The sequence below is a fragment of the Mustela nivalis genome, assembly GCF_964662115.1.
Source record: "Mustela nivalis genome assembly, chromosome: 8".
In the NCBI taxonomy this organism is placed as follows: Eukaryota; Metazoa; Chordata; class Mammalia; order Carnivora; family Mustelidae; genus Mustela; species Mustela nivalis.
The window spans coordinates 116425771-116451099 of record NC_139027.1 but is presented as its reverse complement, the minus strand read 5'-3'; the positions used below and the strand labels follow the sequence as shown (position 1 = coordinate 116451099).

The 25329-nt window shown below is 49.7% G+C and overlaps 1 protein-coding gene across 2 annotated transcripts in view; it reads left to right on the top strand.

Moving 5' to 3' along the window:
* TGM3 (transglutaminase 3) overlaps nucleotides 1-24881 on the top strand; it is a 108462-nt gene extending 83581 nt beyond the window's left edge. For both annotated transcript variants that reach the window (XM_082745455.1, XM_082745456.1), the window contains 8 exons: nucleotides 1284-1461; nucleotides 1563-1698; nucleotides 11340-11443; nucleotides 13715-13960; nucleotides 16911-17219; nucleotides 18939-19096; nucleotides 23278-23411; nucleotides 23788-24881. In XM_082745455.1, coding sequence (XP_082601581.1) covers nucleotides 1284-1461; nucleotides 1563-1698; nucleotides 11340-11443; nucleotides 13715-13960; nucleotides 16911-17219; nucleotides 18939-19096; nucleotides 23278-23411; nucleotides 23788-23935 — 1413 coding nt within the window. In that variant the 3' untranslated portion in view covers nucleotides 23936-24881. The remainder of the gene's footprint in view (nucleotides 1-1283; nucleotides 1462-1562; nucleotides 1699-11339; nucleotides 11444-13714; nucleotides 13961-16910; nucleotides 17220-18938; nucleotides 19097-23277; nucleotides 23412-23787) is intronic.
* Nucleotides 24882-25329: the final 448 nt, after the last annotated feature.

Below are 25329 nucleotides of genomic sequence, written 5' to 3'. Positions count from 1 at the left end.
TTACCACTTTGGTGGCTGGAGCACCTGTGACTCAGGAGATGGGATGGGCTACATAATCTTCCATCTCGGAGAAGGCCTGTCTTGCCTGATCCTGCGATTAGAGCCCAGGCCTTGCTGGAAGTGGGGGGAGGAGCGCACTCCTGTCGCAGAGGGGCTGGGGAAGGCTGGCCTGGCCTGCGCTGGCCAAGGATCCTTCTGTGTCCAGACTCTGTTCTCATTGGCCTTGCCACCTGGGGAGCCAAACATAGGCAGGGAATGGGGCTCAAGGCCTCTCACTGGAGGGTTGGGATCAATGCTGGTCCAAGTTTCCTAAACTCTGAACGCTCGGCTCCTGGAAGCTCATTTGTTTCTAACTTTCCCTGTATGGGAAGGAACATGAAGAGCAAAGGCCCAGAGAGGTGAACTGACCTGCCCACCGTCACCCAGCTGACGAGCAGCAGAGTTGGGCTTAGAACCTGGTTTCTCCTTTCTTTCCCTTTTCACTTTTTATCGTGGCAAAGCTCAGACCTTCACACAAATAGAGGAAATGGTAAAACAAACCCCTGCTACCCACCACCAGCTTTGGTGGTCCCCTCCTCAAGGCCAGTGTGGTTTCAGGTCTGACCCACTCCTTTACAGAGTAGGTGGTAAATCCCAGGCACGGTATCATTTCACCTGTAAGTATTACAATATGTGTCTCTAAAAGACAATGCCACTCAGGTCTCCTGATTCCTAACCCGGGGCTCTGTTCACACTGCATCCTGCCCGTGCTGCTTATACAGGAATCAGGCCTTCCGTTGAATGAATGAGTGAGGGAGAAAGGGAGAGAATGAATGAATGAAAAGCAACATTCCATCTTTATGCATTCCAAGAAGTTAGCCGCTGAAGTTCTAAAGCACCTTTTTAGAGGAGACCAGTACCCCCAAATTGAGTTTTAAAACATGGGCTTCCAAGTCAGACATCAGCGACCCCCACCCCCATGAGTCCTGGCAAGAAACCATGGGCGGGCTGGCGTCTGGACCCTGCCTAGCCGCTGAACAAGCCGTGGAGCCTCAGGTTATCCCGTCAGCCTGCTCACAGGATTGACAGATGGGTTAGGGGCAATCGTCACAGCCCGTTAAACAAAACACTTCTAAACTAATGAAGTGTTCCAGACCCTAAGAGGATCTTTGTCACAGTGATCATCCCCAAATCACCCAGGAAGACACAGAAAATCCACTTGACATCTCCCTGGCTTCCTTCCTCATCTCCCTGCCTTGTCCCCTGAACTCACCACTGACGCATCTGGGGCTCCCCCTGCCCAGGTCAACGGCAATGATGACAACGGCGTGATCTCCGGGAATTGGAGTGGCAACTACACGGGGGGTCTGGACCCACGGAACTGGAATGGCAGTGTGGAGATCCTCAAGGGGTGGAAAAAATCGGGCTTCAGACCCGTCCGATACGGCCAGTGCTGGGTCTTTGCTGGGACCCTCAACACAGGTACTCGGGGTGGGTGGGCAACCATGCGGAGGAAGGGGGGGCGTGGCCAAGGTGCCATTTCCGCTGCAGCCCGGGTCCTCATACCCCTCCTTGACTTGCAGTGCTGAGGTGTTTTGGGATTCCCTCCCGAGTGGTCACCAACTTCAACTCAGCCCATGACACAGACCGAAACCTCAGTGTGGACGTGTACTATGACCCCTATGGGAGGCCCATAGAGAAAGGCAGTGACAGCGTGTGGTGAGTAGCTGACCTGTTCTGAACATTGAACCTGAGCGGCTTCTTACCCCTACGCCTCCCCCAGGTCCTGCCACCCGGCTCACACAGGAGCTGGGAGGCAAGTAACACATGAGCGCAAGCTTTCCAGTGGGAATGTTGGCAGTGCTGATGAGCCCTCCCCTAAGATCCAAAACAACACTCCCTAGGGCCCTGTGAAGTCTGGGGTCCCCTGTCTTGCTTTCAGATGAAGGGTCCAATACCCATGAAAAATAGTGGTTCATGGGCTCGGTGCAACTGGCCTGAGTTTAGAGAGTCCACTAGACCCTAAGCTACTTTAGAAGCTTTTGAAACTCTTGATTTGCCAGTACCAAAAGTCAATTGATCTTATTTCCAGCAACCCCTATGACTTAAAGACTTGCTTAAAGGAAAGCAGTGCGTTTTCTCTTATGCATGTGTAGTTTCTATGCACCTTGATTTGATAGAGTAAGAAGCCTGTTTATTCTGGATTTCAACTGAAAATAAGAAGCTCTGAACATAATTGAACATATTGAACATATATACATGTATACACATATATACGGATATGTAATTGAACATCTGTATTTCTTTTTTTTTTTAAGACTTTATTTATTTATTTGACAGACAGAGATCACAAGTAGGCAGAGAGGCAGGCAGAGAGAGAGGAAGGGAAGCAGGCTCCCTGCTGAGCAGAGAGCCTGATGTGGGGCTCGATCCCAGGACCCAGGGATCATGACCTGAGCCAAAGGCAGAGGCATTAACCCACTGAGCCACCCAGGCGCCCCAAACATCTATATTTCTAACCATAAATATGGCACGTGCCCTTGTATCTTTATACCCATATATATGTAACGTCTAATGGGTGGCAACTGAAAATTGGTTGTATAAAACTGAGAGACACATATCTATAACTTCATATAGTAGTATACATACGTAAAATAAATTCATTACATCTATTTGAGATCATACTATATGCCAAGTCATTACCAAGTGGTAACTGAAAATGATTATGTCTGTATCCGCATGTACACACAGATAACTATGTGCCATATATGCAGAGAAATTCTTGCCTATGTCAATGATCTATTGTTTTTAATCCATTTCCAAGGATATCCCCTCCCCCATCCCATACACACACAATCACTCACATGCGTATGGGGCTACATAACCTGATCGCAGATGCCATCTTATTTCCAGGCTTATTTCAGGATGTTCTTTCCTGATCTGCACATATACAATTTACTGTCTAAATGATATTGCTGCGTTAGCAAGATATTGTTTCCCAGCTATTCATGAATGAGTATTTTTTTTTCTCCTCCCTAGTTTTTTCATTTGTTGTTGTGTCCCGTATCCCACTGCAATCTGTTTTCACCACTGGGGCAATGCCATTCCTGGCCTCGGTTTCCTTCGCAAGAGGAGATGATTGGTCCAACATCATTCGGGAAGGGAGGTCCCTTTGGGTGTAACCCTTCTGGGATTATCCTTTGTGCTACGATCCGCAGAGAGACCAGAAAGTTGGAGAGTCAGTCCTCTACCAAAAGCATGCCGGTGCTGTTGGAAGACAGGGGATGGGGAAGCTGTTAGAAGAGGCTGTTTAGCAAGTGACCAGGGAGATGCATCAGACAGTAAGCCCCATGGGAGCTCAGCGAAGGAGTCACAAAGGAATGCTTCCTGGGAGCAGAAATATGGGGCTTTTAAGCTGAATTTGGAATTAGGACCCAAAGGTCTTGGTTACTGGTTTACACTACCACCCCACATTAGCTTTATATTTCGTTCCAAATATAATTATCTTGGGACAAGTATGGGCCCGTGGAGACATTCCACGGTGTTTCCACTATCTTTTTTTTTTTTTTAGATTTTATTTATTCATTTAAGAGAGAGAGAGAGAGCATACAAGCAGGGAGAGAGGCAGAGGGAGAGGGTGAAGCAGACTCCCCGAGGAGCTGGGGCCCTGACAGGGGGGCTCAGTCCCAGGACTTGGAGATCATGACCAGAACTGAAGGCAGACGCTTAACCATCTGAGCCACCAGGAGCCCCCAGAGCTCTGATTTTTGCTGGGGGTCTCCTCCTTTCTTACCTGCTCATCCTCCACCAGCCTTCCTGGTGAAAGCAGTGACAACCAGTGGTCCCTCCCCAACCTGCTACTTTCCAGCTGCAGCTGGAGAACCAGCACTGGATGGAATGAGGAGTCCTGAGTCCTGGTTCTGGCCCCACTACTATCTTGCTCTAGGGCTTGTGTAAGTCACCTCATCTTTCTGGTTCCAGGTTCCAGGTTTCTCCATTAGTGAAATACAAGGGTTGGCCCAGCACTAGGTTCACTTAAGTCTCTTACTGGCATTTTTTTTTTTTTCTTTTGGATCCTCACCCTCCTCTTTGTATGGGAGCTACCCTCCCCAAGGGACCTATACAGTCCCTTCTGCATAGATCCCACCCAGAGGGAGATAAAACACAAGCCATTCTCTGCCTGGAATGACTTTCCCAATCTATTATTGTAAGGACAGTTCAGGTTTGGACAGAAACACTTCAATCTGAATCTTTCTGTGTTGCACATGTTGGAAGCTTTTAAAACCTTGCCCAGAGATGCCTAAAGTCATAGAAAGTAGGGATCAAGTGAGGTTAAGCCTCTGAAAGTTCTTGATAATAACAGCAGCAGCAAATAGTTTGCTGAGCAATTGCTATGTACCAGGCACTTACTCTCCAGAAATGATGACATAGGCACTATTATCATCACCCCCATTTTACAGTTGAGGAAACTGAGGCACAGAGTCACTCACCCAAGGGCACACAGCCAACAAATAGTGGAGCTGGGATTTGAACCCAGGCAGCTTTGTAAACTATAAAGCACCGGAGAGATGCCGGAGAACGTAGTTATTATTCCTGATTAATGTTACCTTGAGCAACCGAACATTGCTTACCTTGAGATTTTCCTGGTTGGCTGGACACCAACCAGAGCTGTGGTGAGGCTGGGTGCCATCCAGCCCGTGCAGATGGAGAAGCTAGGCTCTTTGGTTCACACCTCGGCAGCAGATGGCACTTCCTTGTAAAACTAAACACTACCTCACATGCTCAGTGAGGAGAAATGACGTACCCAAAGTCAAACTGTGAATTTGTGTCCAAGCTAGGAGTAGAACATGGAGTCCTGCCAACAAGACTCTCCCAAACCAGACGATCTTAGGACTTGGTGGTGGGGGTATTGGGGGTACCTGATGATTTCATGAATGAGAAAACGAAGCCCTGGAGAGAAATAAGAGAGACGTTTAGGCTCTCTAATAAGCGTCTGACTTTATGTAAGTTCCTTAACTTTTCCGTGCCTCTATTTCCCATCTGTAAAATGAAAGGTTAGAACAGGGGACCTCAGCAATTTCTTCTAGATCTTCTTTCTTTCAATCACATTCACTGAATTCACTGGGGTGCATTTTCTTCTTAACCATTCTGCTCATGCTGGTGGTTTGGCTCAAGTGGTACAAGCCTCTGGAGTGTTCGCTTCTTGAGAAGCAGGCTGCTTTGGGGTGGGGGTGGGAACCTCAGTCTGGGATGCTTCTTCTCCACGGTCCCTTCTGAGCCACTGTAGAGGAGAATTCTGAGGCCCTGATCAGTCACTGAGCAGGAAGCAAATGATGTGAAACAGTAGGACCAAAGCTATCTTTACCTTGACATTTCTGGCTTATTTTCTTAATTCATTTGACTCAATTCCCTGATTTCTAGAGTCATAGAGCTGACTCTACTTGTAGACATTCTATAGCTCTGAGGTGGCAGGCACGTGGAGATCGCCCTACCCCGTCCTAGGGAGGTGGGGTTGGCTAGTTCTAGGGAAGAGCTGTTGGCAACCAAGCCTCAGCCTGAGCTCCAGGCTCCTGATACAATCTCTCCATGGCAACCAGCCTCCACTACTACTTAGACGCCCTGGTGTACCTCGCTCAGACCTGCAACAAGGAAACCAGCTCCAAGAGGGCTCAGGCTGCAGAAAACATGATTAAGTATATACCGTATGCTAGACCCCACCCTGGGCCCTGGGCACCAAGAGGGAGGAGATGGAGGAACTGGGCTAGAGGAGCTTACAGCTGCCCAAGACAGACGATTATGGAGTGGAAAAAGTGAAATAACCAAGTGATGTGCAAGATTCAGAGATAGCACGGACAGATGGCTGGCATTCTCCCAGCACACCAGGAGAGGACTTTTGGGAGGAGGTAATATCTGGGCTGCATCTGGAAGGCTGCCAATGGAAGAGGTAGGAGTTTGGAGGTCCCTTTCTAGACAGGGTCTCCTGACCCCATGAATTCAAAGGTAAGCATAATTCCGATGCTGTCTCTAGAGCAGTGGCTTATAACCTTCCAAAATTACATCAGAATTGACTTAGATGGAGGGAGATAGGGGAATCCACATCTTTTAGTAAATGTCTCAGATAGTTCTGATACCTACAGTGTTTCCTTTCCTTGAACTCCTCCTCCTGAAACCCCTCAAGACGGAAACAGAACCCAAGGTTGGGAGGTGGGAGAGAGCACAGCACACAATCAGAAACATACGATCAGAAACAGAATTTCCACGGTGGTGCCCTTGGACATTTGAAAGATACACGCATGGGTTGCCTGGGTGGCTCAGTGGGTTAAAGTCTCTGCCTTCGGCTCAGGTTATGGGGATTGAGCCCTGCATCAGGCTCTCTGCTCAGTGGGGAGCCTGCTTCCCTTCCTCTCTCTGCCTGCCTCTATGCCTACTTATGATCTCTGTCAAATAAATAAATAAATAAAAATCTTTTTTAAAAAAAGAAGAAGAAGAAGGGTACCTGCATCCCACATAACCATGAGTAAAGTGCTGGCTTCCTAATGAGGGAGGGACCAGGATGTATCTGTTATCTGTGCCTTCTTAAATTCTTGCCTTGCAGATAAGTAGTAAAACACAGCTACTCACCAGTTTTTTTTTTACCAACCCACCCTTCCCCTAGGGTTCTCTGACAGGAAGCAGATGAACACAAAACTGCTTTCTCATCCCTGTCTTGTCTCCTGATCACTGTCTCACACACTCCATGCTTTCTTCTGGGTGAATTCTTACTGACTATGAAAGCCCATTCAAAAAAAAAAAAAAAAAAAAGACATTTTGAGGGTCTTCCTAGGGATAGTTTTTAAGAGAGAGAGCACACACCAGTGGCGGTTGTGGGGAGGGGCAGAGGATGAGGGAGAAGAATCTTAAGCAGGGTCCATGTCCAGCACAGAGCCCAAAGCCGGGCTCCATCTCACCACCCCAAAATCTGAGCCCAAATCAAGAGTGCAATGCTTAACCGACTGAGCCACCTAGGCACCCCCGCTAGCGATCATTTTTATCATGACCTTCCCCCACTGCACAATTATAGAAAATTTCAGGATAAAGCAGTAAAAGTCATCTGGAATCCTATTGTTCACATACTTTTAATATTTGATCATTTTCCAGCAACTCTTTCTTCCATCAGTTGCTGTCTTTTATGGAATCGGGATTATACGTTTTACAAGGCATGAGTACAAAACAGAACATATAATAGGTGCATCCTGCTTTTCCCCACACCTGGAAACCAACTTTGCAGTTTTAAATCACGTGTTTTTGATGAAACGCTGTATTTTTTTTAAAAGATTTTATTTACTTATTTGACAGAGCGAGATCACAAGTAGGCAGAGAGGCAGGCAGAGAGAGAGGAAGGGAAGCAGGCTCCCTGCTGAGCAGAGAGCCCGATGCGGGACTCAATCCCAGGACCCTGAGATCATGACCTGAGCCGAAGGCAGCGGCTTAACCCACTGAGCCACCCAGGCGCCCAATGAAACACTGTATTTTTGAGCATATTTCCCTCTGTCATTAAATAATCATCAAAAATAAGATTTTAAGTGCACTGTATTCTCTTGTATGGTTGAACCATTATTTATTTTCCTACTGTTCTTATTACCATTCCCCAGGTTACTTATGTCCCTTCTTTTTACCCTGTTATATATAACACAGGACTTGGCATTCTTCTGTGTAAACCTTGAACACTTCTGTGATTAGTCCTGTAAGAAAGATTGCTAGAAATGGTTTGTCCCTCATTGAAGGGAATGACCGCTTTAAAGGTTTATGACATCTCTTCTTGTTTCCTTCCAGAAAGATTGTGTGACCTTTGTTTCACTGCAGTAGTAAATAAGAGTATTCTTTTTCTCCATGCATATTGTTGGTTGGTATTATTCTTAATCATCTGTTCACCCCTTAGGCTCTTATCTCCTTCTGCCTTGTTTTGGAGCTGAGTTTTTATATCTCCCCTTGTTCCCTGAAGAACTAGCAGGCTCCTTTTGCACCCTGTAAATACTTACGGGGCACTTCCAACTCCTCCAATAGGTGCAGAGCATACCACTCCCCCATGTACATAGTCTGGCCCCCCAGGAAGTCTCCTCCAAACCTGCAAAATGAAAATATACTTTTCCTGGTTACAAAATAATAAAAAGTTGGGGTGCCTGGGTGGCACAGTCAGTTAAGCGCCCAACTCTGGGTTTCAGCTCAGGTCTTGATCGTGGGGTCATGGGATCAAGACCCACAGCGGGCTCCATGTTCAACACAGAGTCTGTGTTGAAGAGTCTCCTGCTTCTCTCCCCGCTCACTCACTTGTGTGCTCTCGCTTTCTCAAAAAAATCTTTAAAAATAATAATAACAATAAATAAATAAATTAGAAGAGTCATTAATAATATAACTATCCAGAGAAAAATATGAATAACATTTTGAGACAGATCCTCCTGGACATTTCATTCCACTTATAGTCACACACATTAGATGTATGTGTGTTGAGTTACCCAAATAGGCTCAAGTTAAACAAGTCTGTTTTATTATTTTTTTAAAAGATTTTATTTATTTATTTAACAGAGAGACAGAGAGCACAAGCAGGGGGAGAGGTAGAGGGAGAAGGAGAAGCACGGTCCCTGCAGAGCAGGGGAAGCCTGATATGGGGCTCGATCCCAGAACTCCAGGGTCATGACCTGAGCCGAAGGCAGTGGCTTAACCGACTGAGCCACTGAGGCACCCCCTCATTGTATGATTTCTTATATCTTTCTATGTCAATAGATAAAAATTTAGAGAGATGGTATCATTTGGTGGTTGAAATCATGGACCCTGCGCCATTTCTTACTTGATACACTGTAGCCATCTTTCATGAAAGTGCTGGATTGGTTTTAGGCATTCTTTTAGACAGCTCTAGAATACACGATCGCATGACTGCGCCACAGTCTGCAGAGAATTTCCTTAATGATGGATTTTTCCTCCACTGTGTTTGCTCTTACAAACAATGCTACAGTGAACATCTTCCCTGTATACCTGTGTATTCTCATGGGGATTCTTTTATAGGAGAAATTCCTAGAGTGGAATTACCAGCTAAGTGGGCACGTAGATTTTTAAAGGTTTATCATACCTATTGCCAAACGGCCCTCCATAAATATCACACCAATTTCAAGTTCCACCAGTGGGCTCTGACTGTGCTTGCTCTCCCACAGCTAGAAATGAGTATTACAGAATCCTGTGTGTCATCCTGGGTTTTCATCATTGTCATCTTATGAGGGTCATGGTACCTCTTTGTCACTTTAATTTTCTTTTCACTGTAGTGAGATTAAAACTAGTTTCCTGTGTTCAGTGATCACTTGTATTTCTTATAAAAAAGTGCCTGCCCATCATCCTTTATTGGTGTATTTCACTTGTTCTTTTGTGTGTTTTTCTTGTTGATTTGTAAGTACTTTATAATATTAATTACAGTAAATCTCTGTCTATACATACGTTATATATCTCCCTCATTTTATTGATTTTTTTTTCAATCTTTTTTCTCTTTCTTCTTCAGTTTGGGCAATTTCTACTGGTCTGTCTTCAAGCTGACAGATCTTTTCCTCTGTGCTCTTGATTCTAAGCCCAGTCACCGAATTATTTCATTTAAGGTGGGTCTTTTTCTCCAGTTGTAAGTTTGTATTTGGTTCTTTTTTCATCTTTTCTCTTGCTCTGCTAAGAGTCCCTCTCTTTTCACTTGTTGTTGACCTGTTTTCCTTTATTTCATGGAACTTCATTATAATAGCTGCTTTCAAGTCCGTGTCCAGTCATTCTGGTATCCGTACTATTTTAAGGTTACTCTGTTGATTGTCTATTCCCTTGAAGGATGGATGCCGTTTTTCTGGTTCTTCATGTGCTGAGTCATCTGGGTCTGTATCCTGGGCATTGGCTAAGTCGGGATTCTGTCAGTTTATTTCAGCAGCCTGCCTGGGGGTGGACCCAGACGGCAAGCGCCGTGGCACTTGTGGCAGCAAAGACTCAAATCTCAGCTCAATTCTTCAATCGTCAGCCAGACTGCTTGTCTGCATACATGCATGGGTCAGAGCTGCTCAGAGGCTTGGGCAGGGTTTATCAACTAACCTGGGATCTTTTTTCTCTGACCCCTTCCTTTCCAGAGCTTCCCCCTCACACTCTAGTGGCCCAGGTGGACTCAGACTATTTATTGGCTCCTCAGGTCAGAAAAATGTGGGTTGTCTGTAACAATTTTTACTGCCTTGCCCTTCACCCCAGCTGTGGCCTGTCCTTAAGGCCAAGTCACCCAAAGTTGCAATTTACCCCACGCTGACTCCTTCCTTCAAGTTTTGACTCCTTTCCAAAATCCTTCTGTTTTGTTCATTCTCAAGTAGTTGTCTTGTTCTTTTGTGTTTTGTTTTGTTTTGGAGTTTACTGTTACCAGCAGAAGGGACCATCTGTTATGAGCCCACTCTGCCATGCAGGAAACAGAACTACAGTTTGTTTGGCTGGTTGGTATAGGCAAGTTTAATATTTTTACCTCGCCACATTTATCTGTCATTTTCTTCATGGCTTCTGAGTTGGTACTCTGCACTAAACTATCTTCTCCACCTCCTGTGTATTAAAAAATCCATTTTCAAGTTGGATGGAACTTGCATTCATGTCAGATTTACAGCTTCTGGTTGGATCAAAGCTCCCAGAAGCAAACAAATGCAGTTGCATTGGGTGTGGAGAGAAGGACCAGACGGGAGAGGGCGGAACTACGGGATGGAGTGATTAAGACCAGCTAATTTGCTATCTCTAGAGTCGTGACCAAGACATAGAGATTGGGAGATGAGGGGATGTCTTTGATGAAGAGCATTTTTAGGACTGGCGTATATCATTCTTCGATCCAGACCTCAGCCCAGCAGCATGTGGCTCTTAGCCAGAGCTGTCCCTCTCCCCGCAACCCCATCCATTCTCAGCCAACAGGAGACACAGACGTGTACTCCAGCAGGGCCCACACGAGAAAGCACCGTAGGGTTGCCCACTTGGTTATTGGCTCTCACCTAGAACCATTCTGCTCCTCAGAAGGGCAGTAGAAAATCGTGGTCTAGGACCCAGGTTTGGGGGTTAGGCATACCTGAGTCCAAACTTTGACTCTGCTGTCGTAAGCTGCTTAACTTCTCTGAGCCTTGGTTTCTCCTTTTATGAGATCAGCAGGAAAAAAATGGCACCTGTTTCATAGTGCTGTGAGGGCTTGTGAGAGGCAGTGCTGGGCAGAGTTTAGTCCAATAGCCAGGGCAGAGAAGACTCACTCAATGAGGAGGAGGCACTGGGCTGTCCCGCCAGAGATATGGTATTTTGTCACCTCCGGCTGCGTGGCCCTGGGCAAACCCTGCAGTCTGTGTTTCCCTCTGCAGGAATTTCCACGTCTGGAATGAAGGCTGGTTTGTGCGAACTGACCTGGGCCCATCGTACAACGGATGGCAGGTTCTGGATGCTACCCCCCAGGAGAGGAGCCAAGGTAACCCTCTTCCGGCCCTACTGGTCATCACCCCTTTCTCTGGGTTTCACTCTCTGTCCTGGCCTCTCGATTCTTTACAGGGGTAGACAGAAGCAGAAAGCCTCTGAGGGCTCTCCATCCCTGGAAGGCACCATGGAATTAAACCAAAAATATTTTTCAGAGAAGACTTCCCATCCTAATTTTGCCTGGCTCAGGCTGCTATTTAAATGAGTGGCTTCCCCGCGCCCACACGACTGTTGTCAATGCTGTGGAGGCCCTGGCACGTGCCAGGCAGCAAGGGAAAGAACCCACGTTCTGCCAACAGTGATTTCCCCACACAGCCTCTAGTAACCTATGTCTCCCAGCACAGAAACCATCTGGCCCCTGTTGCCCCAGGGATTTAGCCCAAATTCCCCAGCTCGGCTGGAGGTCTCCATGATCACGACCCCCAGCACCTCCATCCCCTCCACAGCGTTCCTCTACCAAACCAAATTCTCCTTCCTACAGTCTGGTCCCATCCCTGTCCCTGGGCCCAGGGCTTCTGCTCCCACTTCTGGCCACTTGCTTCCAAGCTTGGGCCCCAGACCCTCCAGGAATCTTTCTTCACCCTCTTGTGGCCTCCAGGGCAACTCTTATTTGCTACCTTCATTTTGAATTGTTTTTCTCATATTAAAAAAAAAAAAAAATCATGGGTCACCTGGGCGGCTCAGTTAGTGAAGTGTCCCACTTTTGATTTCAGCTCAGGTCTTGATTTCAGGGCCGTGAGTTCAAGCCCCATGTTGGGCTCCACCCTGGGTGTGGGGCCTACTTTTTAAAACAATTGATTATAAAAGTAACATGTGCCCATGGTTAGAAAAATTTCAAACCATTCTAAAAGGATTCACAATAAAAACTAAGTTATACCTCCCTCCCCTAACCCAGCCCCTCTACCAAAAGCAATAAGCATTACTGGATTTGGAGTGGGAGGTAACCTTCCAGATATTTTCCAGGCCTCTGTATTTCACACTTTTGACCACGATCCATAGTTAGTGGGTTGTGATAATCATTTTCAGAAATGAAGTAAAGTAGGGGCCCCTGGCTGGCTCAGTGGGTGGAGCATGTGACTCTTGATCTCGGGTTGTGACTTTGAGCCCCACACTCGGTGTGGAAATTACTTAAAACTAAGTCTTTTAGGGACACTTACTTGGGTGGCTCAGTCAGTTGAATGTCTGCCTTCAGCTCAGGTCCTGACCCCAGAGTCCTGGAATCGAGCCCTGCGTCTGGAAGCCTGCCTCTCCTTCTCCTCCCAACCCCTGCTCTCTCCTGCTATTTCTGTCTCTCTCTCTCAAATAAATAAATAAAATCTTTAAAATAAATAAATAAATAAATCTTTTAGAAACAAAAGAAAGAAATGAAGCAGAATGGCATAGAAAGGTAGGGGGAGAGAAAAAGAAAAAAACTATTAGGAAAAGAAAAAAACTATCCGAATGCATTGGACATAGTAAGAACAAGTCTTGTCCTGTAAAACTTTTGTCTCAGGACCATCTATGTCCTGTGACCTAGAGATCATGGTTTTAAAAAATAAAAAATAAAAAAAAGTTGAAAGTCACTCTTCCAGACATATAAAAGTACCTGTATGTGGGGGGTTTTTTGTTTGTTTTTGAAGAGGTTTTGTTTTATTTTTAGAGAGAGGTAACAGGAGAGAGGGAGAATCTTAAGTAGGCTTCACACCCAGCACGGAATCTGACATGAGGCTCGATCTCAGGACCCCGAGATCATGACCTGAGCCAAAATCAGGAGTCAAACGTTTAACCAACTGAGCCACTCAGGCACCCGATTCGTGTCTTTTTTGTCTCTTTGTCTTGTAAACACGAATAGAATAATCCTCTTCTTTCTATTCTGCCACACCTTGCTTTATTCAGCTGGGCACTCGGTGAATGACACTCTCTAGTCTCTATTTCTACATCTACATATCTATCTACATTTCTGTCCATCTATCTGACCTTGCCTGTGCCCAATGCTGGAAGAGGAAGGTGATAGGCAGGGCTGGGAGCTCAGAGGAGCAAAATTCCTATGGGTTGGGTGTAAGAAATTCTTCCAGGAGTTGGGAAGGATGATTTGCAGGGGTAGAAAAGAGGCAGCCATGAGCACAAGCGGTAGGAAGGAGACAGCCCAAGGGCAACAGGTCAGCATCCACCACACGCCAGCGGAGGGCAGGACAGGGCCGGGTGGTGTCGCTTGGAGGGACAGGTCCCGGAGGGGGCTGCAGCCCCTGGCTTTGGCTTGCATGTGGTCTCTGCTCCTCACCACCAGGGGTGTTCCAGTGCGGCCCAGCTTCCGTTGTTGCTGTCCGAGAGGGTGATGTGAACCTGGACTTCGACATGCCCTTTGTCTTTGCGGAGGTGAACGCCGACCGCATCACCTGGATCTACGATGCCTACAACAGCACCCAGAAGCAGAATGCCTCGGACACCCACAGCATTGGCAGGTACATCAGCACCAAGGCGGTGGGCAGCAACTCTCGCATGGACATCACCGAGAAGTACAAGTATCCGGAAGGTAGGAAGGGCTCTGGTGGGGCCGTGCGGCCGGGGCTCGACGGTGGGGACACAGCTTTCAGGGTGGAGAAGGGAAAATCCCTCGTACTCCTCCTGTGTTCTCAGAGCATTCTGCCTGAATGGTAGGAGGGCTCCCTGGCACCCAACTCGCAGCTCTGCGGACTATTTCCAGTGGGGACAGACCTGTCACAGCAGATGGTAGAATTCTGCCATGGGGCCCAGCAGCTGTCAGCCCAGCTCTTCTCCAGCTGTGTCCCTTTCCCACAACTGGGGTGACAGCCCTGTGATTGGACATTACAGGGAGAATCCCCACCCTCACCCCCAGGCTGCCCAGGGCTCTAGGAGAAATCTCTCAAGCAGTCTGCTCTCCAAGCCTCCAAGAAACACAGGCAGGAAACACTATCTGAGCAAAGAAGAGGACAGACCCTGAAAATGTGGGTCTCTGCTGCGTATGCATCAGAGGCCCCCCAAGAAGCCTGAAACACCCGTATGAGTCACCAGGAAGTCTCGTTTCTACAAAGTTGCCTCTCTGCAAATCCCATTAGCTACCTTAGTTTGGAAGTTGCCCTCAGAGTCAGCAGCCTGTCTCGCTGGGGACTCTCTAAGTGACGTTCATCTGTAGAAACAGCCAAGAGTAGATGAACACTGGCTCTAGCCAGCCAGTCTCTCTGTAACAGGTCCCGTCTCTCTCTTTCTGGTGTGTTTGGAAAGAGACTCTTTGGTTGATCTCATAGATTATAGGTTCTGAGGGGTCAAGCAAAGTGCTCTCCTAAAGGCACCCAGAGCACACCCTAAAGTGAACCCCCAAACTCTCACTGCTGCTGGCTAGTGGTATCAGTCCCAGTTCACCAAAGAGAGAAGGTGGAGAGCTAGGAAATGGGGTCTGACTCCAGGTCCAAGTGGATGACCCCTCCGGGTGGTGTTACCTGTGGACACTTAGAGGCACAGGCCTAAGGTCACGACTTTGATGGCCTTGGTGTGGTCCTCAGTCTGCCTCTGCAGGCCATTCCATGGCTAGGGTCAGACAGCCCTTCTCTCACGCACTGAGACTTACCCAAGTGCCCACTCCATGCCAGCTCCAGGGAGGTAACAAGGGACATGGCAGATGAGGCCTCTGCTCCCCCCTGCCCCCCACCCTGAGCTCACATACGTAGAAGTATTTTCAACACTGTCACAATGGAGAAACAAGTGTAGGGGCCAGGGAACAAATAATCAGGGGCTGGAGGTCAACTCCAGTCCCACATTGATCACCAGGAGACCCCAAGCAGGAGTCTTCGGATCTCGGATCCCTTGTTTCTTCACCCATAAAATGAAAATAGCAGTGCCCATCTTCAGTAGGATTTAAATGAGCTGGTGTACAGAGGTGATGCTTATCAACTTGGACATCTACAGCATCACTGGAATAATGACCCTCTGAGGTCCTTTTGAAGTGCACTGCTTACTTGGATGTACGTCCTTTGGGGTTCCTTCCCTTACTGCCATACCTTGATTGTGCCTATTGAAGGGCTATGTCTGTCCCAGCCAAACCTCCAAAGCTGCAGAGAGAGACCAGGCCATGGTCAGGTTGGGGGTGAGTCCCAGCAGGAATCTTGGCAATGGCCCAGCCTCTCTCTGCGTGACAGCAGAGCTGGTCACACTGCCAGTTGTTGCCCCGTTCTCCTTACCTAATGATGCCAGCTTGTCTGCAAGGGCCCCAGGGAGGAAAAGCTCATAAAACGGGTTGCTAAGCATTTGTGCAATGGCAACACCAAAGGAGAAAACAGTAACAGGAAGCTTAGTCTTGAGTAAGCCCATCAGGTGACCTATATAGGTATCTGGGCTCTGAACCTCGTTGTGCAAACACGCCTGCTTTGAGGTCTCCTGGGCACAGAAGGCTCAGCTCCCTGCACATACATCAGCCCTGGGTGTGGACTTACAACTCGACTGCAGGATGGGAAGGCACCAGAAAGAACCCAACCCACCAGGAGCTATCAGCTCGGGTAATCTGGCTGCCTGCCTCCTTTTCAGCAGGATGTTGGGGGTGGGGGGGTCTTAGACTATGGGTGTAGTCACCTGGGGACTGCCCCCTCTCTGCCTCTCTAACCCCAAGATTAGACCAGTTGCTTGAACCAGTCGCTTCTCATCCTTAGGACCTTACTTCTAATGTGATGGGCTTGGATGAGTTGCCCTCTGAGGTCTTGGCCACTTGTTACATGGAACTTAGGGAAAAGGCCACCACAGTTGACTTTGAGGGTACACCGTGGCCACGCTCTGGGGGCCGTTTATACCATCATATTACACAGCGCTCACAATCGGAGTCAGAGTCAGAAAATCCGTCCTTTGTGTTTTTAAAACCTGAAGTCTCTCAACAACTTAAACCAGTCGTAACTCGGAACCAAACCAGCCATGGGGAATTGTTTTTTGTATTGTTTTGTTTTGTTTTCACAAGGGCAGAAGTGCCCCTCTTTGACCTCAGAAGCATCTTTAGAAACAAAGCAGAATAACATGGGAACGTGGTTTGGAAACAAATTCTTTGGATGAAGCCAATTCTAAATCATAACTTTTTTTTTTTTTGCTTTTTTGCTTAAGAACTCATTCTACCCTTTTTCAGACTCATTTTTGTTACTTGGGTCTAAAGGAGCTGTTTGTTCTCACAAGGGACCTTTTCTCCAAATATAAAGAAATACGGGAAATGAAGAAAAGGGAAGAGAAACCAATCTAGTTAGCCTGAGCCAAATATCAGACCGTACGGTTATTTTGTGCAGGTTCGGATAAAGGCGTTCCCTACACTGGTTTGGAAACGCAGAGCTGACCAGCAAAGCACACAGACCACCTGGTCAGTGAACCTCACGTTAAGGAGGATGAAATGGAGAGACCCGGAGAGCGGGGAGACTTGCTTGGATAGAATCCTCTCAGAGCCAACAGGCTTCTACCCCTTCCCTGAGATGCTTCCCTCTTTCCCCATCGTGCAGGTTCCAGCCAGGAGAGACAAGTGTTTGAAAAGGCCTTGGGGAAACTCAAACCCCATGCATCCTTTGGTGCCACCTCTGCGAGACCCTTGGCACGAGAGGAAAGGGAGCCCAGCATCTCAGGGAAGTTCAAGGTAATTGGCATTTTGGAGGTGGGCAAAGAGGTCAACCTGGCCCTGTTGCTCAAAAACCTGACAAGCGACATGAAGACAGTGACCGTGAACATGACGGCCTGGACCATCGTCTACAACGGCACGCTGGTGCACGAGGTGTGGAAGGACTCCGTCACAATATCCCTGGATCCCAAAGAAGGTAACTCGTCCTGTGGCTTTGGGGGGACACCACGCACCCAGGGTCGCTGATGGCCTTCTGGGGTTGGAGAGTAAGGGGCAATACGGGGGTCTCGGTCCTGGGATTCCTACTGCAAAATCCAGGCCCACCCCCCACCTTCTACAGTCTATTTCTGCCACCCCTGCCACCTGCCACCCCCACCCCACAATGCATTACTTTTCAGGTTTGACCCCGGGAGGGTTGCAACATACAGCAGGGTCTTAAACCCTCGTCCAGTGTTCTTCCCCGCATAGCTGCCAGGTGGGGAGTCTCCCGATTCCCGAGGGCAGGGATGCCTGAGAATGTGGGAGGAACGGAGACTGGCGGCGGCTGGGAAGAGAGCAAGGCGGAGCAGCAAAGGGCTGGTGCTCTGGGAGAATTTGCGGGCAGGTGTGCTCACATTGGCAAAATCCTCCAAGCTGTTATGAAAAGTTGAGCCTTACAAAGCAGATTAATAAGGGTGGGGTGGCTATTTGCTTCACATAAATAAAAACCGATTAATCATACAGCCCATTTTGAAAGAGCTCTGTCTGTAGGGAAACGGAGATGCTTTACACCTGCCAGAAGGCAGCATCCCTAGCAAACCTGGCTGCTGGCGGAATTTTAGCAGAAATCTGCCCCACACCAGAAGCAAGCGCCAGGCTCCCAGCTACTGTCAGAGCCCAAGGGAAGAGCTATTTTTGCAGGCCAAAACTAGTTCACAAGAGGAAAATGGTTAAAACGTTTTTTAAAAAATTCGTTCTCTGCGTTCATCTGCCCATTCAGGACAGGCTAGGCTAATTCCTCTGGTGCCAGCAGCAGAGATAGCTTCCTCTTCAGTATATGAACCTCTTAGTACCAGGGCACCCCAGGTCACCCAGCGTGACCACTGAGAGAGAGGGATGGGAGTGACCTGGACCACAGAGGAGGGAGAGGGGCCCTGAGGCTTAGGAGGAGCCAGGCAAAAGGACAGAAGCCAGGGGAAGGCATTTCCACTCGAGGGAACCGTGCGTGTCCAAGCGCGCAGGTGACCATAGGCCTGTGCTCTCAGAGGACTGACGGGAAACACCGAGGACTCTTTCAAGGGAGAGGTGAGTAAGGTTTCAGTGATGCAGGGCCAGACTGAGGACTCCGAACCTTATTTCTGAGGCAGCAAGGAGCCACGGAAAATTTCTGAAGTGACAGGGAAAAGGGGGAGCGTGGTGTTGGCGAGGGGGTGGGGGGCATGGTTCTGACGCACACCTGCCGCGTGCGTGGGGGTGACTGGGAAGCAGGAGCGACCAGCGGTGGGGAGGTGGCTCAGGATGCTGTCACAACAGAATCCCAGGAGATTAGTCGACCTGGGAGGATCCTGAGCACGTCCAGAGCCAATCCCTGGCTTCCCTTCCTAGTTATTATTTGTTGTCATCATTAGGCAATCGGGTAGCATGTCCTGCCCTCTGACATTTTCCAGAATGGGAGGAAGCTTCAGTCCCTATCAGCCCATTCTCCTGGGAAGCTGCCCAGCCAGTCAGAGGCCCGGTGCCTCCCCAGCCTCTGCTCTGCCGGGTGCCCAGAACGGGGGCATGTTTCCCACAGAGCCAGGCAGGAAGGGCTCAATCAAGCCCAGGACTGCAGACCTTCCTGGCCAGCTCCCCACCACCTTGGCTTGGCATCAGCTCTGAAGTTTTCAGAAATCAACCCCCCTCCCTCTCACTCTGCCTCCTTGGCATCTCCTTCTAGAAATACAGCACCCTGTGAAGATTACATATGCTCAGTATGAGAAGTACCTGAAGGCAGATAACATGATCCGGACCACAGCTGTGTGCCAGGTGCCTGACGAGGCTGAGGTGTTGGTAGAAAGGGACATCATCCTGGACAACCCCAGCCTGACCCTGGAGGTAAAAGCGGGTGAAGGGGTACCCACCCAGCCAGCCCAGTCCTGCCGGCACCCCTGAGCCACAAGGAAGCTAGGGAACTTGGCCTAGCTCGGGTCCTGCCTCTGCCACACAGATGGGCCAGAGCTCCTGCTCAGACCGGCATCCTTGTTCCTTGTGATAAATAGGTACATTTGCTCATGGGCTTCTTTGGTTCTGGTCCCAAGGCACTGGGGGCACCCTCTGAGAAGCAGCTGGAGGGACTCCTCAGCTCCCTCACCCACTCAGCTCTGAGCACCTGCCGTGTTCTAGGCTCTGCCAGGCTCAGGAATGACAAAGAGTCACAAGGGGAGGGTCCTTCCCAGGGGGATCCCACAGCCCAGCCCCGGACCATGTTGGTGGAGTGTATCAGAATGGGGCGCCCCTCGCTTGCAACTCTCCACATTCAAGATGCCAGAGTTACAGAATCATGGACTCTTAGGAGCCTACTTTCATGCTCCCATACCCTGCCACTTCACACATGAATGAACTGAGGCCCAGAGAAGAGAGGGGAACTGCCATTGCTGCCAGAGCCAGGGACTCCCAGCCCAGGGCCCTTTCCAGGTGTCTGGGTGTGTCCACAGTCAGCAAGAGCATCTTCCCAGTGGTCGAGGATGAGGATGTCTCTGCCTCTGCTTTTTTTTTTTTTTTTTTTTTTTTTTTTTTTTTTTTTTTTTTAAAAGATTTTATTTATTTATTTGACAGACAGAGATCACAAGTAGGCAGAGAGGCAGGCAGAGAGAGAGAGAGGGAAGCAGGCTCCCTGCTGAGCAGAGAGCCCGATGCGGGCCTCGATCCCAGGACCCTGAGATCATGACCTGAGCCGAAGGCAGCAGCTTAACCCACTGAGCCACCCAGGCGCCCTCTGCCTCTGCTTTTAAGGCTTGTTTTTGGCTGTGACTTGGCTCCCAGGTCCTTCCTAGGAGCCCAGCTGTGGGTTGGGTTTGGGAGCTGCTGGAGGGGGCTTGCAGGTACACCTAGGACCGCTCTGTCCCTTCTCAACACTAGGCCAGTACTTGGGCTGACTCCAAGCCCATCCCTTCCTGTCTAGCCTACCTGGGACTTATCCACCCTTTCCTTCTCCCCCAGCCCAGGGCAGAGGATACCAGAGGCAGACAGCATGGATCTGAGGGGTGAGGGGCTGGCGGGCAGGGCAGGCAGACAGATGGGCAGAGGAGTCGGATATTCCCGTGAAGTTACAGAGAGGCTTATGGGTCAGTTCCACCCACATCTGTTTGTCTCTACCATCTGCCCCAGCTGCCTAGACAATGCTTGCCTTTTCTGTCCCATCACAATGCCACCAGCATTGCAAGCCCAGATTTCTAGAGAAGCCAGGTAATTGTGGCCTCCTTGGTCTTACTCCTCCCTAAGCTGCACCCTAGCTGCAGGGATTTCTGACCTCAGAGGGCAGAGACCAAAGGCACGCACTCCCATGCAGCCAGTCTGTGACTGAGCTCTTTTCCTTCTTCTGGTTGGTGCGGACCGTCCTTCCAAATGCAGATCAGTATCCCACCTCAGAGGGGGAGCTAGTGACTGGACAGGCAGTTTGGGGGAAAGCAGAGAGGGGCAGGAGTTCAGCCATTGAATCACCACCATGAATCAACAGCCACGCTGAGTAACCCTTGATCTCTGTGTCTCAGGCGCCCCAGCATTGTTATGGGGATAATAAAATACTTCCCTTGCAGGTGTCCTGCCCTCAGAGAAGTCTTTCCCTTATGTGCCCCCTCCCTGCCCCTCTAAATTAAGCGTGGTCCCTAGTTACACAACCTTGAGAGCTTTCTGTCCTTTCACTTTGTTCTAGTTGAAGTCAGACATTTCTTTATTTGTGTACTTGTTTGGTCTCGGTCTCCTGCAGACTGTCAACTCCACCAGGGGAGGTGCTGTCCTGTTCTGGGCCCATCACTGCCATCCCTGGTACAATAGGTTGGAAACTAATCAGAATTTGTAAAATAACCAGGACTGGAGCCGAGCACTCCAGGTCGGCGCTTTGCCCCACTCACAAGAAACTTCATTGTCAGTCCACACTTGTCCTCTGTGTGCTGAAGCCTCTCCTGCTTCCCAAGACATTTCCAAGGACTGTGCCTTGTCCCAGCAGACACGATGAACAGCTGAGGGCTGATGCCCCTGCTGAGGGTGGGAGGTGACATCAGGTAGCAGCCACTTCAGTTAGGAAAAGATTCCATGCTAAAAGGATCCATGTTTAAAGGAAGGTAGTTTCCCCTTGCTTATTCTCCTTTATCCTCAAACATTCTTATAGCTTTATCTTTTATTCAACACTTTGGCTCTGCATCTTTCAGATTTCCATATCAAGTCAGCTCTGTCTTTAAAGAATATCTTTAGAAAGGAGATTAGAATATAAACAGGCTGAAAAGGTGCCACTGAGAACTTTCTTACTTAATCTTTTAAAAAGGCATCTGAGGGCGCCTGGGTGGTTTAGTCGGGAAAGCATCTGACTCTTGATTTTGACTCAGGTCACAATCTCAGGACTGTGAGACTGGGCTTCTCGCTGGGTATGGAACCTGCTTAAGATGATCTCTCTCTCTCTCACCCTCTGCCCCTCTCCTGCCCTCTAAAAAAAGGGGGGGCATCTGATCATTCTTATTTTGGACATCTTTGTGTGTATTTCGTCCTAAAACAACCTCATCTTTACCTCAGCCTTCAGAGCATCAACATATTCTTGTCTTGATGAAAAAATCGATGCTTAGCTCACTTGGAGCAAGGCACAGATTTTTAAACTCATGAGGGTAATCTCTATGAAAAGATAACAGTTTTGGTGAAATCCCATGATCTTATCAGGCACTGATCGGCAACAGACATTAAGGACGTTCCATTGTGGAATCAGACCATGAAATCTGAACCTTGTTCCAAAGAGTGATGTCCCTCACCTTGGCCCATGAACCACTGATGCTGAGACACAGATTTCTGGTGCCTCTTTTAGTCTCTTTTGGGAGTATAAACAGATTTGGGTTAACAGGCCAGGGTGGTAAGCAGCAATAATGAAAGAAAAACAAATACATGAAAATCTCAAACTGAATATCAACATGAAAAATATGGCAGTGGTGATGTAGTCACGTTGTATTCCAATGGCGTAAAATTATGTGTCCCGTTGCACAGCACGTCACGGCCGTAAGTGAGTTCCATGGGAAAAATTACTGTAGAGATCATGGTAGGCGCCAAGTATTGGCAGATAACCCAGGGCCTGGTAAGAAGAGAGAAGGCTCTGGAACTAGAGAGGCCTCGGTTGTTGAGTTTATCTGAACTGAAGCTTTATTGCTGTCACATGGTAAGAAGGAGAAAAGGAATCCCGCAGCCACACAATTTCATGTTCTTTTTCCCAGACGTTCTTTTCTGCATGCATGATCTCATTTGGTTCTCTCTGTGCAAGGCGGGGAAGGACGATTAGCCCTCTTTATCAGATGAGGGAGCTGAGGCCTAGAGAGATGACGTCTCCACTCAGTCATGGCTGTTTCTTGGCAGAAACACAGCTTTCTCTTCAACAGCAAACCAATAGTCCAGGTGGCTTTTCCGATGGGAAACCAAGGCTTCTCTGGCCTCTGACCAAGGACAGTGGGATGCGGGAGCCCTGCCCACACCACACACGGCACACAGGGAAGCTCTGGGCTCCAGAACTTTCAAAGGACATCCATAGACTGGTGTGTCCTCAGAGGAGAGGGGCCTGAGTTGAGGTGGAAGCCCAGTGCCGTGTCCTGTGGAGAAGAGCGTGAGGTTCTGAGGACATGGTTGGTGGGGGCGGGTATGTCTGAGCAGGCTCTGGCCTCCCAGGGAGGGCGCTTCTAGGCTAAAAGGGGAGACACAGGACCCATGAGTAGGAGCCTCAAGGAAAGTACTAAGTTCAGAATGAAATAGTCCCCAGCCCACTGAGCAGCCCATATGGAGCTCCACTATCCTGGGAGGTGGGTTTGCCCTTCCCAGGATGACCGTGAACCCAGCAGAGAAGCTGAAGTGCTCTCAGCTGCTACAATGTGCCGAGTCTCCCTCTGAGCCCAGGCGTCCCATCCGAAGCATGGGGATGAGAACGGGTTCCCAGGAACCCCCTGCACAGATGTATTCCCATCCCCAACCCGCCCGGCCAGCCAGGTGGGCTCTCACCGGGCGGCAGGTGAGCTGAGCAGCCAGGCCCTGACGTGGTCACCACCCTCCTGTAGGTGCTGGACCAGGCGCGAGTGCGGAAGCCCGTGAACGTCCAGATGCTCTTCTCCAACCCCCTGGACGAGCCGGTGAAAGACTGTGTGCTCATGGTGGAGGGCAGCGGCCTGCTGCTGGGTAGCCTCCGGATTGAGTAAGTCCTGGGCCTCAGGGGCCAGCGTGGGATGGTGGGAGAGGGTCCAAGGGGGCCTCCCCACAGCCCCGGGAGGACCCTGCCTGTGGATATGCTCATTTGCCTCTGGTCTGGGGGTTTGCTGGACTGGAACTCCTGGGAAGTCGAGATCACCAGGGCTTGGAGCTGGTGCCTGGGGCTTAACATATGTGGGAGATCATGGGACTCCCTTCCTTCCCTTGCTGAGGGCCCCAGTGTTTGCAGGGTCTGTGTCCCAGGAAGGCAGCCAGAGGAAAACCCCTCACCAGCCCAGGATGGGAGGGCCACACAGGGCCCGCCTCATCCATGGGCCAGGGCACGTCCCCACCAACACTAACCCATGCCCTCCCTCACTCAGCGTGCCAACCCTGCGCCCCAAGGAGCGGTCCCGGGTGCGTTTTGAGATCCTGCCCACCCGGAGTGGCACCAAGCAGCTGCTCGCTGACTTCTCCTGCAACAAATTCCCTGCAATCAAGGCCATGCTGTCCATCGACGTGGCTGAATGAAGGGCCCAAGAGGCCCCCATACAAACTTGGGTGACACGGAGCAGGCAGGGCTCACCCGTGGCTTGAGCCCCCTGCCCATGCTGTCCAGCCTGGGAAACCCCCAAGACGGCCTGGACTGGACCCCCAGCCTCGGGCTTACGCCCTCTCCCTTGCCCCCAGGCTGGACGGGCCCCACCCCAGCTGGGGACTTCCTCACTTTTGCACATGCCGCGGGAGCCCCATGGCCCTGCTCAGCTCTCCAGCCCATCAGCCCTGCAGGACAGAGGGGCACCTGACCCAGCGACTCTCTGAATGGATACAGGGGAGAAGACAGTCCACACTGTTTGCTGGTCCCAAGCCTGCAGATGGGACATTCCTATCTGTTCCTTGGGCCACCGTTGGGGGATGAGGATGGTTGGCACTCACATCTTTACACTCAAAATAAAGGTTAAAAAGAATGAAATCAGCACAGGCTCTGCAAGACTGCTGCTTTGCCTCAGGAGGTGGAGCAGAAAGGCCGGGGGCCATGTACTTGGGGAGAAAGGAGGACCCAAAGGGGCCTTGTTCCCACATTCCAATGTCCAAAGAGAGTGGGCTTGTTCTGTGTGGCTCCGGGGCAGAACTAGAGAGGCCGTTCAAGTGAATTTAGGACAATTTTCTAATAGGATATCTGAGCATAAATGAGGCTGCTGGAGAGGGAGCTCCTTGTCCCAAGCAAGCTTCCTGCGCTCTCTGGGTGGCTGCTGGTGTCAGGGAGAGAAAGGATGTCAGAGTCTTTTCTGGAACGCTTTTGCAGAGCAGGTTCCCATGAGGCCCTGCCCCTGCTCCCACAGGGCTCCTCCCTCCTGGGGCCCCATTGCCCCTCCTGCAGCCAGGAGGCCATGGCCCTGCGAACTCAGCCGGAAGCTTCTCTGCCTTCACATGCATTCTGATGGCTCCTCAGTTGTCGCCCCTGAAGTGACCCCAAGCAGAGCCCATACCTTTCCTGTCACTTGTGCTGACGAATTCCATTTTAGCCATCGTGCCTCGATTTCTGGAAGCTTCGGCCTCATGCCCAGCTCGAAGCATCTCCCTGGGCTCAGCTCAGGTCTAACGCACCCCGCCTTCATCCCCCCTTCCCTCCTACTGCTGCCTCCACTGGAACTGGAGGAACATGACAGGGCCCTATCTCATTTGTGCTGACCCAGCTTGGCCACTGAGGCCCTCTATGTGGCTGGGGCGCAAAGAAACGCAGGCTTTCTGCCCAGCGTGTTTCATGACGGGGCAACACAGTCCTCAGTTCCAGCCTCCAGAGGCCTACCTACCTCATGAGAGCTAACTACACTGGAAGTGTTTTCACGATGGTTTAGGCCCACTTCCCTTTCATGGGGTCCTCTAGCCTGTGGGATGCTCATACCTCCTTGAGCCATCAAATG